Genomic DNA, 15,464 nt, shown 5'->3' with positions numbered 1-15,464 from the left:
CAGGCACTGTAGAAGCTAATTCACATATGTAGACGTGATAACCTCGTCACTTGGTTTTCTTCAATTGTCGCCCCATTGGCTCTATTCCATATATCAAATTGACTGTGCCTCATGCTACAATATACTTGAATCCAAGGCATTTGGCATTGAGAACAAACGGCAGCGAATGTCAATCCTTTGCTCCACCCACTGCTTCACAGCGCCTCCAGCCATTCCAGTTTTTATTTTTGTTGCAACTTGCTACTATATAAGAAGCCTTAGCCCCCAGAATGGTCGAAGAACAAGAGCCCATATGTGTCGCTTCTACCCTTTCTAGTGGAGGTGAGCATAGTTCAGGGTTTGGCAGCCGTTCTCTGGAATCTCAAGGCTCCACCTCCTTACAGCCAAAGGAGGACCGCAGTCTCAGCCAAAACCCTAATACACAATATTTCAAGGGTGCAGAATGGTAAGTCTCTAAGTATCACTATCAGGGCTTGGCTGATCTTGGTATTCAGGTCGGCGGATGGAACCACTTTATTGACGGATTCCTCCGATCATCATATCAGAACTTGGATCTTGTCAGTAAATCCCACTCAGCTATTGTTAACATAGCCTGACAACATTCTACAGACCACCCGATATGCTAGAAGAAACGACCTACCCCAGCGGCATATCGCCATACTCAGTCTTGCCGTCAGCAGAACCGACCTATGCGACTGCCATGTACCCTTTCTTCTCTCTTCAAGACCCGTCGACTACATTATTTCTCTCATCTGTTCGAGACCATCCAATCAGGTTGACATCTGCTCTTGCTCCAACCTCAGTGGCGACCTATTCTCTGGTAAACCCAATGACAGAAGCCTTCATAACTCCCCATTCTATCATTTATCCATCTGCGTTGGGAGGGAGCCAATTTCTCACTGGCTCTGACAGCCTGATTTGCCTCTTCGATGTCTCTCGACCCGGCAACGATGGCCCTGTTACTTCCATGCCCACAATACCAAGCAAACGAAAGCAACTGGTGGGTGGGGGCGTGGGAATGAAAGGAATCATCTCTGCCATGGCCTTGGATCCCACCGGGGCTGGTATTTTAGCGGCTGGAACATTCACCAGACATATTGGGCTTTATGGTGCACATGGAACAGGGGAGTCCTTAGGGACATTCAGCATATCGAAAACAGAAGCGCACCGTCATATTGGCGGTCGTGGAATCACTCAACTGCTGTGGAGCCCCTGCGGAAGGTACCTCTACGTTGCTGAACGGAAAAGTGATGGTGTCTTGGTGTATGATATCCGAGTCACAGGACAATTGCTTGGATGGCTGCAAGGTCGCAAGGCTTTTACAAATCAACGACTGAAAATCGATATAGTTCCCAGTGGAGAAAACGGCTCCCATGAGATCTGGGCTGGCGGAACTGATGGATGCATGAGGGTGTGGCAGAACCCTACACATGTTAGTGGTGCTCAGGATCCAAAGTGGGAATGGAAGGTTCATAACGGTAAGTATGCTTCCCGATGAAAGACAAGGACACCCAAGCTAACATAGAATTATAGATACTGTGAGTAGTACTGTACTGCATCCAATGGGGAATATAGTAGCTACAACCTCAGGTCAACGGCACTTCGAGAAAGACATCGACAATACCAGCCCACCACCTGTACCTAATATTGACAACAGCTTGAAGGTGTGGTATATGCCATTTCTAAACGCGAACAGCAATGACGACTGAAAAGGGCTTGTCGGAGGTCATGCAGTGGTTCATGTTGTCTCTGCACACACCGAAGGTTCGAGTTTTTCAAGATGACTGACGCATCCCTTATCCGTCAACGCTGCAAAGCCCTGTGCTGAGGATCTCAAAGATTAAGGATCCACTATATGGGTGCATGAAGCGATCGGGGGCTAGTACCTCTAGGCCGGGTTCCTGCAGCAGCAGCAGCGAATAATAGGCCATGCCGCTATAAAGTGCTTGCATCTCTGCCGGCCGAGGACATACTTGAAAGATCACTCTGGAGAAGAATATGTGACCAAGAGACTTTGGGATACTGGTGCCAGAGACTAAGACAACCCAGAGATCTTTTTTGAAAATTGGATTTTCCCACAGATTGTCAGAAATTCACAGATTCACGCTCCTTCATCCCCACTTTGTGAATGCGTGAATCCAGGCAACCCCTCCTCCAACGTGAACGTGAATCTGTGAACCAGGATCTGTGAACGTGAATCCTGTGAATCCAGCCACGCCTACCAATATGTCTACCAAACACAGATAGAATCAATTTGAGCCTTCAACCATATTATTTTTCAAATTCAGTGTTCTTGTTGCCTGGAGATGGGGTGGCTTGGCCTGGATCCCACTTTTCGGCCTTTACTATGGATTTTTCTACAGCCCAGTGGATCCTGATTCCCTACTCAAAGCATTCCCTACTCAAAGGCAAGTGTGTTAATGTGTTTGTGATTCCATTCACAGATAGTGAATAGCATGCAAAATTCACAAAATGCCTGAGTTTTCACACAGTACTTAACTTCTCTCCCCTTCCCTCCTCTCTTCTTTCCATATTCCTCGTGTCTACAAATCCTCATTCCTCAGAGTACAGAGCTTCTTGTGATCAATCAAACATCTTGCTTCACAGGCATATTGTAGCCCTAAGGACGTTGGATTTGCTTATTTCATCTACATCAACACTTTGGTCAAGTTGTCCTTGTTTATTCCTGCTTCTGGAACTTTCAGAAACGCGTTCAGGAACGAGTCTTGGGATATCTCATCCAGTAGAGGACCAGTGTTGGTCATTTTCCGAAATGGCTACCTTATCTCCTACAGGAGCACTGGTGAACGATGTGTCCTTCACCGAAACCGGAGAATTTGAGGAACTCTTTCAAGATTGGATGGGGGCAAACAACGGGTAAGTATCCATTCGCTTGTTTCTGTACTTTAGTGTCAACCGCACCTAACTTTATATACTAGTTATAACTACGTTACAGCACCAGAAGGGCATACTAACAATGCTCAAAACTTTTCAGTTCAAGACCTCCCAAGCACCGCCATGGCGCAGGACGCTGGTGTTTCGGGGGATCTTTCTGATCCTTTCACTACGGGAGAGGATATAGACCTGTCGGCATTGCCTCCATGGGATTCAGAGCACAGTCATTCTGCAATCCACGACAACGCAGTATCGCCTGAAATTGGGGATAACCAAACCAACCCTAATGAGGATATTGGGAATTTTGATCAGACTGCGGCTGTCCAGAACATGAATCCCAGTACTACTGGACAGTCCACTGCTACGGCTATACCTCAGCCCGGAACCATGTCCGGAGAACTAAACCCTAGCACTACTGGGCAATCTGCCGCTACGGCTTTGATGCAATCTGGGTCTGTGCCTATAAACCAACATATGGGAGATATGGCACCTCCAGATGCCCGTGTAATTGCTTCTACTTACTTCACTGGTATGATTGGCCCTATCATGGGTCCTATAAACGGTGTTCAGCAAACCACCTTGAAGCAAACGCGCGAATCACTACCGAGCGGTTACTCTACCCTCCCTTGTTATGCACTTGGGGCTGGTGCTGCTGTCAATAACTCGGGCGTCTCATTTACTGAGGCCGACAATGAGGACTTCTTTAATCGTGGAAACAACTACGTAAACAACGCTCCCAGCAACCTCGTGGGAAATGCCCCAGGCAACCATGTGGATAACATCTCGAGGAGCTCATACAACACCACCCCCACTGACCAGGCTGCAAGCATGCTCGGCAATGTAACCGGAGTACAGGACGTCTCTTCAAATGGTTCTCAAAAGAGTACTCCACCTTCGCAGCCAGTCTATGCTGCTGGTGGGTCCCAGGGAACTACTATGCCGGCAAGCCAAGTGGATAGAAACCGTTCTAGTTCTGGTTCTTCCGGCAATTCTGGTACGTCCGAGAAGTGCAAAGCATCTTCGCCTGCCGATCAGATTACCGGCCATCCTGGAAGCCAGTTCACTGGACATCAGAACACCGAAAGCCAGCTCATCGGACATCAGATGGTTGGAAATCAGTTCACTGGAAACCAGATGGCTGGAAATCAGTTCGCCGGAAGCCGAATGACTGAACATCTATTCACCGGGAACCAGATGACTGAACATCAGTTCGCCGGAAGCCAGATGATTGCACATCAGAGCATCGGAAATCAGATCGTTGGATTGGCACCCCAGCAAGGGACTCAAGTGTATCAGGGTATCTTCCCTTCTCAGCAGGTTGCTTGCCAGAACGGCACCATGATACAATCTTCGCCGGAAACTGGATCTGAACCAATGCACTCCAGTCCAGCCGAATACCTCCCTGGCCAACTTGGGGCAGTGGAGGAATTCAACCAAGGCATATCATCAGGAAGCAGCAGAAACTCTGTGCAGCAGAACAGCCCCTCTGATGGTCATTATGCGCCCCCGGGTCAAGGAGAAGCCACCTTCCCAATTGATGTTTCTGGCCAGCCGGTCATGACCGCCCAGGCCACTGTTCATAACCCGCAGCCAAGCCCTGTTTCACTGATGGATCAGCTGATGAACCCGGAAGCTTATAATATGGACTGCGGTACGCTGTACTCTTCAGTCGAGGAAGCCAGGGCAGCACGGCCGGTGCAGGATGGCGTGCGAGAGGACTCAACCCTGCCCACCAACGATCTGCAAAAACAGGCAATTGTTAGGGCTCTCACCAAGGCGATGCTCAGTTTCAAGAACGCCGAGGATAACCCTGGAATGATCAAGCCATTCAAAGAGGGCAAGTATAGCGCTGAGAGAGTTGAATGCGTGTGCTGGGAGATATTGGTAAGTCGTGGAGCCAGGCGATACTGTTGTGTAGTGGATTTAACGTTGCTATTAGGACTGCGTTATTACCAGACAAATCTCGGGCTCGTTGTTGGCAGCTCATGGACTGAAGAGAAAGATCACGAGCGATTTGCTGACGTTCGCTGAACGCATGACTAAAGTTCTAGATTGTCTCGAAACCCAAAAAACAATTTGCAAGCATCTACTAGATGCCCCTTACATGCATCAATTTGTTGATGATCCGCAGGCTGCTCAAAAGCGTGTCATTGCCAATAAGACTTTGAACAAGCGCAAAGGTGAAGTGATGAACGCGGGCAAGCAAGTTCTCGGAGCCAGAAAGGCAGCTGAATCTACCACCATCAACCAGCCGGTTAGGGTTGCAGCGCCTACAACGTCCACAGCGTCTGCTATGCCCAGCATGGCTACCGCGCCTCCAGTAAATAACGCCGGTGCTGCAATGACCCCAAACAACACCCCTGGCAACATTGCAGCGACTGGAAGAAACCCTCCCCCTGCCACTCCATCCAACGCGTCCCAGCAGATGAACATTATGGCCCCTTCCAACAAACTCAGATACCAAATGGCGATGAGCGCAGGAACCCCTACACCTATGCCACAAGTCAGACCAGGCCCACATGGATACCAGTCGGTACCTTTGAACAGAGTTGCTGCTGCCCAGGCTTACAACAACCGAATGATGGGCCCAACCTCTCACCCAAGACAAAATGCCGGGTCCGTCACAATGCCTCCAACCGCTCAGGCGTCTCCTCATCCATACGATCCAGAGCAAACAATTAACACCCTGTTGGGACGGAACTTGATGGTCAATTATAACCAACTTGCATCGCAATCTATTCCATACTCACAGATTGGATACCACCAACAGATGGGAAATCCGGTCCAAATGGGACATCAACCTCAGATGGGCCACCAAACTCAGATGGGCCACCAGCCACGCATGGGACATCAAGCACAGATGCCAGGCCCTGTATCAGGTACACGTAAGCGCAGAAGGGAAGAAACGGACGTCGAGGACGATTCTCCTTCGGCCAAGCGGCAGCATTAGTTGCACCTCAAACATAACAACCTCGTCGAAAAGATCATCGAACAGGCTCATACGATAGAAAAGGGACTCGACGACACCAGTTGCTTGTCAATACACATCTCAACAAACTTTTGAACATAATGACATACTCTACATAAGACAGCAACGCGACAGAACTCGGTGCTCGTTATGACACAACTCTCAAACCACTCTGAACACAACACATAATATCTACACGCAGAAAGCGCGCGACAGCACAAGCTGCTTGTCAATAATCTACTTTACGAATGTTTACGACGATAACAGGCTTTTACGACAGACAGGAAAAGGACAACAGGACTTACGTCTTACGAATACATCTCTCATCTCGATTTACAAGAACATACATCTCCTCATAATACAGTCAAGACCGACACACCATCTACTACATCTAGTTTGGTCTACGAACTTACGATCTACGAAATCTACAGAGGTTTTTTGGCAGTTGTAGTTGTTTTGTGATACCCCAGTCGATGATACCCAAACTCCGACTCGCTTTCTGGCGTTGCCATTGGATTACCACCCATCTTCTTTCTTCTCTTCTCTCGTGACTGGAATACTTTCGCATTGGCTCTACACTCAGGATCCTCTACTACATTTTCTCGAAAGATCACATTCGAAGGTACGCCCTTTGGGGAATTGAGGCTAATGTGTACGACAATCTGGTCGACACTTTTGAATAAATCGGTGCTGAGCTGGCCTCATGCACTGCCTTTGCTTCAATTTGCTTCAACATTTGTTTTTTTCTTCGCTTTCCTTCAGGTACACGCCGTTCTCCCGTTTTTGTATGAGTTCTGGTGCTTAATGTTTTCTTTTCTTATTTTTTCTAATATGGTGGATTTCGTGGGAATTTGACTTTATTTGCTGCTTCTGGGATTTGACTTTCTGCTTTTGTTGTTTTCAGTTACGTATTTGATTTTATTTGATTTTCTGCTACAGTTGTGTTCTTACACGTTTGCTTTTATTTGAATTTTCTGCTTCTGAAATTTGTTTTTCTTTTGCTTCTGCGTTATCCTTCGGGGTACATACTAGTCTTTCCTATTTTCTCACGGGTATCAAATCTTCGCCTGACGTGGCTGTACATTTCCAGATTGCCAGAAACTTTATGTCTATTATAGCCCGGTAGACAAGAAATGAAATCACGCAGGTGTAATTCCATAACGTTCATAAGGGAAATTCTCCAAAGAAGGCAACAACTCTCCCCATCCATCACCGATCTCACCGGGCTTACCGGCACTCTTCAACCGACCGGCGACCATTTCGTCGGCCTCACGCTCCGGCTCGGTCTTTTCTTCCTCCTTATGTTCCCCAGTAAGCCCAGCCAGCACCTCCTCCTCACGCCCCTTATACGACTCCAACAATCCGGGATGCGGGACCCAAACGACCCGCATACCGGCTCTCCGACCGGCCTCAACGCCCGGCACCGCGTCCTCAAAGACCAGACACTCCTCAGGCTTGATCTCAGTCTCTCCCTTTTCGCGCAGACCCGAGTTGATGGTCTCTAGCGCGAGCAGGTAGATATCGGGAAGCGGCTTACCCCGTCCCTTGCCGATGCGGGGATCGTCGCCCAGGACTTGTTGAGATTTCGGGAATGCGGAAAACAACTCGCCTAGATGGCTGGCCTTCAGCTTGAAGTTCCGGCTGTGGGAAGATGTGGCCAGAGCAAGGTGTACAGGCTGGTCGGTGGTTTGAGTGGAAACAAGCTTGGCGAGGAGGTCCCTGACTCCGGGGAGGGGTTGGGACTGAGGGAAGAATTTCTCCTGAAGGGCGGATTGCTTCGCGGCGTATTCTTCGGGAGAGATGGGGAGTTGGGCCCAATGGTGGAAGATACGGCTGGCCTGGAAAGAACAGTCAGAGGAAGGAATATAAGACAGGGTAAGAGCATATGGGATGAACTGCAGCGTGGAATTCGGAGGATGGGAAAGGGAGTGTACTTACATCAGGTTGAGGACGACCCTGCAATTGAGCCTTGATAGACCATGGGAGCAAAGGCTTTCCATATTCCTGAAGAATGGCATTGGTGATATCTGTATATTTGTCCTCCGAGTCGATGAGCAGGCCATCCATGTCGAAGAGACATGCCCGCACGCGGGGTAGACTGGCTATCAATCAGCTAATTGCGAGCTATGTAAGCGGATATTAAAGCCATACTTTTGAGCTGAGCTAGGCATATTGCAGACGGTCGCCTCGGTAATTTAAATGCGAGGATAATGCGTCCAGCGTTGATGGTAAACAGCAATTACGCAGCTTGACCGTTAACGATGAACGAGTATCGGAGATCGGCAGGAGGGGAAATCAGTGCCTTAGGCAAGGAGGGGCAGCGGCATCTCCGACTCCGACTCGCCGACTCCGCGGAGCTGCAAGTAAGTAGCTTCTGGAACCACCGGAGCAAAGCAAACCACCAGTGGAATACAGGCACTTGGTGAACCTACAAACAATCAGGACAAATATGACGAACAACACGAAACAAAAGGCCGACAACGCGGCTAACAGTGACGGTGAAGAAGAAGAGGACGTGTTTCACGATGCGCGCTTCCCCGCTGAAGAAGAAACGGTGAGTGAGCATAGCTACTTCCTGCCCCTCACTATCAGCAGGATACTGATATGGATGCGAAAACCAGCGACTCTTGGAAGAATCCCATAGCATCAAAGCCGAAGCCAACAAACTATTTACCGCAGCGTGTTATGACCAAGCTATCTCGTGCTACGACCGCGCCCTCGCCTCATGCCCCAACTACCTCGATTACGAAGTCGCCGTTCTGCGAAGCAACATGGCTGCATGTTATTTGAAACTTGAAGACTGGAAAGCGTCTGTCGATTCAGCGACAGCATGCATCGATCGCTTGGATAAGGTGGTTCCTCCTGCGACAGGGGCAGCAGATGCGGAGGGCGTCAAGGGAAAGCAGCCGCAGGAGTTGAGTGACGAAGACGCCGTGGTCGAGATAACGGGTGACGATGATGAGGCCGAGGAAGAGCTGAAGCGGTTACAAAAACAGGATGAGAGGAAACGGGATGTGCTGCGTATTCGCGCAAAGGCGCTTATGCGACGGGCGCGGGCGAAAATGCAGCTCGGCGGCTGGGGGAACCTGCAAGGGGCAGAAGAAGATTATAAGGAGCTGGCTGCGATGGATAATCTTCCACCAAATGATAAGCGTGTTGTGCAGAAGGCTCTTCGGGAGTTACCTGCGAAGATTGGTCAAGCGAGGGAGAAGGAGATGGGGGAGATGATGGGGAAACTCAAGGATGTAAGTTGATGTGCTCCAGAAAAGACTAGCGGCGTGCTAACAGACTATAGCTGGGTAATGGATTCCTTAAGCCGTTTGGGCTGTCGACAGATAACTTCAACTTCGTGCAGGATCCGAAGACGGGTGGATATAGCATGAACTTTCAGTCATGACCTTCCAGTTGGTCAATGTGCTAATAGAATGGCTTTTCATAGCGCATCGCGGCGTTTGGGACTTTGATAGTTGAGCGTCATATAAATTAGTCGTAACCCATGTCCGACATGGATTTTCTTGGTAGACGATATTTACAAGCCATTGGCAGGACAGTAGTCGGTATGGATTACTCCTATTGAAGTCGCAGTCAAGTAACAGAGATTCGGCCATGCCTTAGGTTGAGCGCAGCAAAAGCAACGCGACGGCCATGGTCTTTAGAAGTCGCTTAGCAGCTGCAGCATCGGACCGAGTGTCAACAGAGCCGGGGGCAGAGTGATACCAAAAAGAGTCAAGATGGACATGGGGATCCCCGCATATCCGCACGGGGGGATTTCCGAGGGGTTGCTATATCCTTAACTCCGGACTGCCATCAATTCAAATCATTACTATTCCTCTCCACAATTACAATCATCCTCTCTCTCTTTCTTTATAAGTCACACAATGTCAGACATAATCCAGGCCACTACAAACCTTGGTGAAATCCGCGGGAAAACCACGAATGGTGTCACCCAATTCTTGGGAATCAAGTACGCCACCTTGAAGAATAGACTTGCAGATGCCGAACTAGTCGAAAGGCGCGATGGAGGCGTTCTTGATGCAACGAAAGATGGGTAAGCTGATTATTGAAAGCTGCACGATGTGTTCGCCTCTCCTTTCGGTCACACGCTAAACGAGGTCTTTATAGGCCAACCGCGATATCACCCCTAGGTGGTTGTGACTTGGAACTCAGCGCGATTCAACACACTCTACCCAAGAAGGAACTCACCCAGTCAGATGTGGACTGTTTGAATCTGAATATTGCTGTCCCTGCAGGCACTTCTGCGCATTCGAAACTTCCCGTGTTCGTCTTCATCCATGGCGGTGGTCTCATGATTGGGGCGAACTCCTGGCCTCAGTTTGACTACGAGCGTTTCGTCAAGTTGTCCATTGACAATGAACTACCAATTGTTGCGGTTTCAATCAAGTGAGTAGATTTATTGTGGCTATGCACAAAGTACGGGTTACTTAACGTTAATCAAGCTATCGTCTAGGACCATTTGGATTCTTGACCTCCGATGAACTGCGCAATGCTGGGTATAAAGCTAACAATGGGCTGCGGGATCAGAGGGTGGCTTTGGAATGGATACGCAGGCACATTGTGGATCTTGGAGGAGACCCCGAGAACATCACTGTCGCTGGGATGAGTGCTGGGGCAGGTAAGCCTTCCCTCGTTTCTCCTCCGAATGAAGGGAACTGAAAAGTATAGCCTCCGTCACATTTCATCTCGACTCCGAAACACCGCTATTCAAACGCGCTATCTTGATGAGTGGCTCTCGGTTCTTCGTCCAGGCTCTGCCATACGACGCGCACGAGGGCAATTATCAACAGGCGATGTCGGCACTTGGGTTGCATAATGCTACGTCGGACGAAAGGATCAAGGCCCTTTTGCAAACACCGGGCCAAGATCTGCTTGCTAAACTTCCTCCATCTGTTTTAACTGCTCCCGCAGTTGATGGAGACATGGTTCCGTCTGCCGTAACATATGCGCAGGTAGCTGATCAGACAAGTGATATCCCCAAGGGAAAACAGTGGTGTAGCGATTTATTGATTGGTGATGCCCAGTATGATGTGAGTAGTCGGAGATTACGAATATTCAAGTATTTTGAACTTACAATTACTTTTCTAGATCAACATTCTCGCTATTCTACTGCCTCATTTGAAGAACGCTTGTGCAGGGCGATTTGCGAAAGCCGCTCACTCCGTCTTTCCCACCAAGCAAGAATTAGCGACACAGATAATGGCAGGATACGGGTTGACTGCCGAAACTACGGACGATGAGGCTTTCCCTGCGGTTCTCAACTACCTTAACGATATCTTCATCTTGGCGCCAACGCTGACATACACGCGTGGGTGGAAAGGGCACGCAAATGTCTACTACTTCAACGAGGGAAACCCCTGGGATGGACCCTGGAAGAGCAAGGCTGGCCACATATTGGATGTCGCTTACCTGTTCCAGAACTTTAGAGAGTTCTTGACTCCTGCGCAGCAGAAGATAGCAGCTGCGTTCGCGGTTGACTTCTTCAAATTTTGTCATGGCATTAGACCATGGCCTGCCGTGGTGGGCGGCGACATCGAGAAAGGATTTAAGGCGCGAGTCTACGGTCCCTCCTCTGAGGGAGAGACAGTTGCACAAGTAGCTCAAGCCTTTGGTGACCACGCTCGACGAAGGCCAATTTTATTCGAACTATGTGACGGGGCGTCTTTGGATGAACTAGCAAGGGTCGCTGCCGTATTTATGAGAAATTAGTAGAAATTAGTACTGCAAGATTGGAATGTATGAGACGTGTAACTCGCAAGGGAAAGACCAAGGTTGCGACTTCCTTATTGAACAGGATGAACGCCTAGACTTCATTCATTATTCATTTTTCAACAAACCAACTCTTTTACTTTTTCTTCCGCGCACGGACCTAAACATCCTGACTATTCCTATTGTCTCATTCTTATACTCTCCTATAATGCAGCAGAGAAGAATGATCCTTCCAGGAGAACCTGTACCTTACGACCCTTCACGCCCATGGTTTCCGCAATATGGTGCCGGCAATGGAGAAGGGTAGGTGACTGTCACCATGAAACGCACAGTTTGATAACCATCGAAGGACTCCCTACTTCCGTGGCAACATTATAATATTGAATTCCGTCAACTACTTCCAAGGCCAGCCAATATCATTGACATGCCGAATTGTGGACGTGCATAAACCCTTTTGGAAGGCGTGTGCGGTGACCGTCCAAGTCGAGGGGCCTCTGGGCACTTTGGGCGGAACACTACACATCAGAATGTTCGACAGACGCTTTACACCAAGCATGCGACTGAGGTTTGGCTGTCCGAATTGGTGCCATGCCATCGAAGCGGGATACCGGTATTATGGGTCATGGCCAGCCATGCCGGATGCGCAGCCATCAAGTACCTCTGCAGGCAGCCAAGATCCACAAAATGCTCTTAGCTTAAATCATAGAGAAGAGCGTCTCCAGAGGGCCATGATGTATTACTACGAGACGGAACTGCAAGCGTACAACAATCTTCGTGACCTTCAAGTAGGACATATTCCCAAACTGCTTGGTACTGTTACGATGGCATGGCAAGTAACGAATGAAATGGGTTACACCTTCTTTGGATCTTGCCCTGGATTGATTCTCGTTCCTCTCGTCGGAATACCCCTCCTCGATATGCACTACATCTTACAGCATACGTGGCAGTTCATTTTCAGGGATCTTTGCAACATCAGACAGATTCTGCAGAGTCGAGGCTGGCATAGAATTGATACGACCCCGAGGAATATTCTCATCGTTCCATGCCATCCCTGGGGCCTCTTCAAAGTGGTGCTGCACAGCCTGCAATTGAACGACGGGCCTGGTGAAACTGGGACGTCGATCACATTTAGGCCTTGACGAGCTGTCACGCTGGTTCAAGACGTTGGCAGACATGAAACCATCATGAAGAGACTATTTTTAGTAGAGATACTGGGGCGTTTCCAGTTTTGGATGTTGAGGGCCTTTGGAGTTTCTTTCGATTGACACCCTCAAAACTTAGCTTAGGTAGCTCATGATCAATATGCAATTCTTAAGTTTGACTTCAGAAGACATACGGTTGAGATCCCCACCCGAGTAGACAAGGGTATCAAATAGAAAATGAGCTGTGGGAACTCAAGCGCCGGTCTGTCTTTAACATTATTTAGATTTCACAGTCACAACTAGTAACACACAACCACTCCCCACCACAACTCCGGACTAAACACCATCCCTCCCCACACACATTTCAAGAGACAGTCGCATTAACCGTAGTATTAAGGAACCCCGAACCCAGCTTCGCCTCCGTAGCCTTAATCAGCGCCTCGACAGCATTATCAAAGCTCGAAAACATCTGACCCACCACCGACTCACCACAGGTACTCTCCCTGGGATTCGTGCTCGTATCCCTAGTAGTAATAGCATCCCGCTTCTTAAAGCTAATCCCAGGGGTAATCTCCACACAATTATACTGCGACTCGGCAGCACGCAATTGACAGATCTCATCTGTCTTACAATCCCCTGTGCACTCGGAGACATCCCATCCACGGCTCTTACGAGCGTAGTAATCCTGGAAGATGGAGTCATCGTTCTCAAAGAGCACCGTGACATTGTGCCAGAAAGCCGGGGTTAGCTCCGCGGCACTGTCAGTAACGGGCGGGTCAAGTAGCGATCCGTAGGTCTCCTTGGCAGAGTAGTATTTCTCCCAGGTGGGGTTTGTCTGGTAGGTAGAGCTGGACATGTTGGTGATGTATTCGGTGAAGTCGAGGACGCCGAAGGTGACGGGATCGACGGAGTAGACGCGGAACGCAGGGTTACCGGAGGTGGGGGTCATAGCGGGCATGATGTAGGACATCATGGATGCGGTATCAGCGGATTGGTCTGTGTAGTTGGAGTAGGCGAGTTCGAACTCGTCTTTGTGGGTATGGCCGTAGAAGACGGCGGCGATGGTGGCGTCGTAGCGCTGGATGATCTGGTTGAAGTAGTTGGAGGCGTCGTGGAAGGTGTCGCCGGATCCCATGGGCATGTGGCCCATTAGCCAGACGCGTTCGCCGGCTGTTTCTGCTGCGGAGAGCTCGTCGACGAGCCAGGCGAGCTGCCCACTGGGGTCCTTTTCCATGGTTTTCTCGTAGAGCCAGAAGTTTTCTTTGTAGTAGAGGTTGGTGTTGAAGGATATTAGGCGCAGGTTGCCGCCGGAGTATTTGACTGAGTAGGCGCCGTAGTCGTCGGCTGTGCTGGCGGCGGTGGATCCGATCCATTGGCTCCAGTCGGAGGAGAGGGTGTCGTAGGCCCACTGGCTGGAGATGGTGGTGTCGATATCAGCTGGCGGGAAGGAGTTCACTGGGGCACAGTCGTGGTTACCAGTGACGCCGTAGACAAGGTCGAAGTAGTCGGCCATTCGGGAGTTGTAGGCATCGTTCAGGTCGTTGGTTACTTCGGTTTCGTTGACTAGCCAGACGGCACCTTCAACGACGTCGCCGGTGAATATGACGAACGAGGCGTTGGGAACGAGGTCGTTGATAGCCGAGTACATGCTCTCTTCCAGTGTGAGGGGGGCATCGCAGTTATGGTTTCCGTATTCGCCTGCCGGGTAGTCTGTCACACCTGGGTCGTCGGAGGAAGTATAGGGACGGCAGCAAATGGGCTTGGTGCAGTTGTAGCTGGCAGAATGGTTAGTTGTTGTCTTCCCACAGTGGGTGAAGATCGCATACTTAGCGCCAGTCTCGTACGAAAGATCGACGTGGATGTCGCTGATGTGGACAATTTGCAGAGGAGTCTCTCCGCTTGGTGCTGGACGTGACGCATTTGCGGGTTTAGCAGATGGGAAATCCACAGTATATTCAGCCACTGCAGGGTAATCGCACAGCCCGAAAATAGTGGTACAGAATAGAACCGCTGTCTTTGAGGGAACGTCCATGTTGCGCAAGTCGTGAGCCAAGATTGGGCCTTCACGGGCAATTGCACCCTCACAGACATCGTCGTCATCAACCTGGAAAGTTTAGCCTGGTTCAACAAAGAAGTGATTTGGAAGCTTACCCCAGCTAAGATGCAGACTTCCGTGATCACATCGACAAAGTCATCATTGCCCAAGTGTGCAAGGGCCTGCAGAACAACAAGAAGAGCCTACGAGTATGTACGAAGAGTGAGCATCAAGCGCTGTTATCAAAATGCCCCGTGGAGCGACAGACCTCACATGCCGCACAGGTGGCAGCATCCTCGATATCAGTCAAGATCTCGCTGACTGTCGACCTTTTGGCGATCCCAGTCTCGGTAGAAGCGAGAGCAACACCGGCAAGGGCCCCCAAACACAATAAGCCTGAAATTCTCATTTAGCCTATTATCAAGATTGGTTCAACAGACGGAGTTGCTGTTCAACAGCCCAAAGCCAAGGGTTTGTTGCGCGCTTTATATAGGTTCGACCATATAGGACCGACGTTCATATCCCATGGAGGGCGGTGCCTCTGCCAGTACCCCCTGATCACCTGTCTAAACGCACATAGTATAGATCATCCATATGACACTAAATGGATGCGGACGAAAATGGTCCCGCCTTTCTGCACGTTCTTCCGAGCTCCGCAATGATTGAATGGTGGGTAAATAGCCGGTGGAGATAGGGCAGC

General features: G+C 49.6%; 6 protein-coding genes across 6 annotated transcripts; 4 read left to right on the top strand and 2 right to left on the bottom strand.

Annotated features, from left to right (window-relative positions):
* Positions 1–269: 269 nt before the first annotated feature.
* On the top strand, positions 270–1,709 carry BO88DRAFT_348102 (uncharacterized protein; the record flags this gene model as incomplete). The annotated part of the gene is made up of 4 exons (XM_025703400.1): positions 270–445; positions 495–557; positions 610–1,478; positions 1,534–1,709. The coding sequence occupies 4 exons, from the start codon at positions 270–272 to the stop codon at positions 1,707–1,709; spliced, it is 1,284 nt and encodes a 427-aa protein (XP_025559523.1).
* Positions 1,710–2,773: 1,064 nt separating this feature from the next.
* Positions 2,774–5,908, top strand: BO88DRAFT_490534 (uncharacterized protein; the record flags this gene model as incomplete). Its single annotated transcript, XM_025712786.1, has 3 exons — positions 2,774–2,877; positions 2,940–4,779; positions 4,835–5,908. The coding sequence occupies 3 exons, from the start codon at positions 2,774–2,776 to the stop codon at positions 5,843–5,845; spliced, it is 2,955 nt and encodes a 984-aa protein (XP_025559522.1). The 3' UTR covers positions 5,846–5,908.
* Positions 5,909–6,845: 937 nt separating this feature from the next.
* Positions 6,846–8,120, bottom strand: BO88DRAFT_490533 (haloacid dehalogenase superfamily protein). The gene is made up of 3 exons (XM_025712785.1): positions 8,015–8,120; positions 7,802–7,961; positions 6,846–7,701 (listed from the first exon to the last, which is right to left on the bottom strand). The coding sequence occupies exons 1-3, from the start codon at positions 8,032–8,034 to the stop codon at positions 7,003–7,005; spliced, it is 879 nt and encodes a 292-aa protein (XP_025559521.1). The 5' UTR covers positions 8,035–8,120; the 3' UTR covers positions 6,846–7,002.
* A 139-nt stretch (positions 8,121–8,259) lies between these two features.
* On the top strand, positions 8,260–9,260 carry BO88DRAFT_446144 (tetratricopeptide repeat protein 1; the record flags this gene model as incomplete). Its single annotated transcript, XM_025710265.1, has 3 exons — positions 8,260–8,417; positions 8,485–9,108; positions 9,159–9,260. Exons 1-3 carry the CDS (start codon positions 8,313–8,315, stop codon positions 9,258–9,260), a joined length of 831 nt encoding a protein of 276 aa, XP_025559520.1. The 5' UTR covers positions 8,260–8,312.
* Positions 9,261–9,713: 453 nt separating this feature from the next.
* Positions 9,714–12,781, top strand: BO88DRAFT_490531 (putative carboxylesterase). Its single transcript, XM_025712784.1, has 7 exons — positions 9,714–9,911; positions 9,986–10,264; positions 10,321–10,496; positions 10,547–10,908; positions 10,967–11,569; positions 11,802–11,890; positions 11,937–12,781. The coding sequence occupies exons 1-7, from the start codon at positions 9,742–9,744 to the stop codon at positions 12,724–12,726; spliced, it is 2,469 nt and encodes an 822-aa protein (XP_025559519.1). The 5' UTR covers positions 9,714–9,741; the 3' UTR covers positions 12,727–12,781.
* A 266-nt stretch (positions 12,782–13,047) lies between these two features.
* Positions 13,048–15,173, bottom strand: BO88DRAFT_490530 (acid sphingomyelinase; the record flags this gene model as incomplete). Its single annotated transcript, XM_025712783.1, has 4 exons — positions 13,048–14,504; positions 14,556–14,833; positions 14,881–14,967; positions 15,033–15,173. 4 exons carry the CDS (start codon positions 15,171–15,173, stop codon positions 13,094–13,096), a joined length of 1,917 nt encoding a protein of 638 aa, XP_025559518.1. The 3' UTR covers positions 13,048–13,093.
* Between the last annotated feature and the right edge of the window lie 291 nt (positions 15,174–15,464).

This window comes from Aspergillus vadensis (assembly GCF_003184925.1).
Source record: "Aspergillus vadensis CBS 113365 unplaced genomic scaffold BO88scaffold_24, whole genome shotgun sequence".
NCBI lineage: Eukaryota > Fungi > Ascomycota > Eurotiomycetes > Eurotiales > Aspergillaceae > Aspergillus > Aspergillus vadensis.
This window is presented reverse-complemented; position numbering and strand designations above follow the sequence as displayed.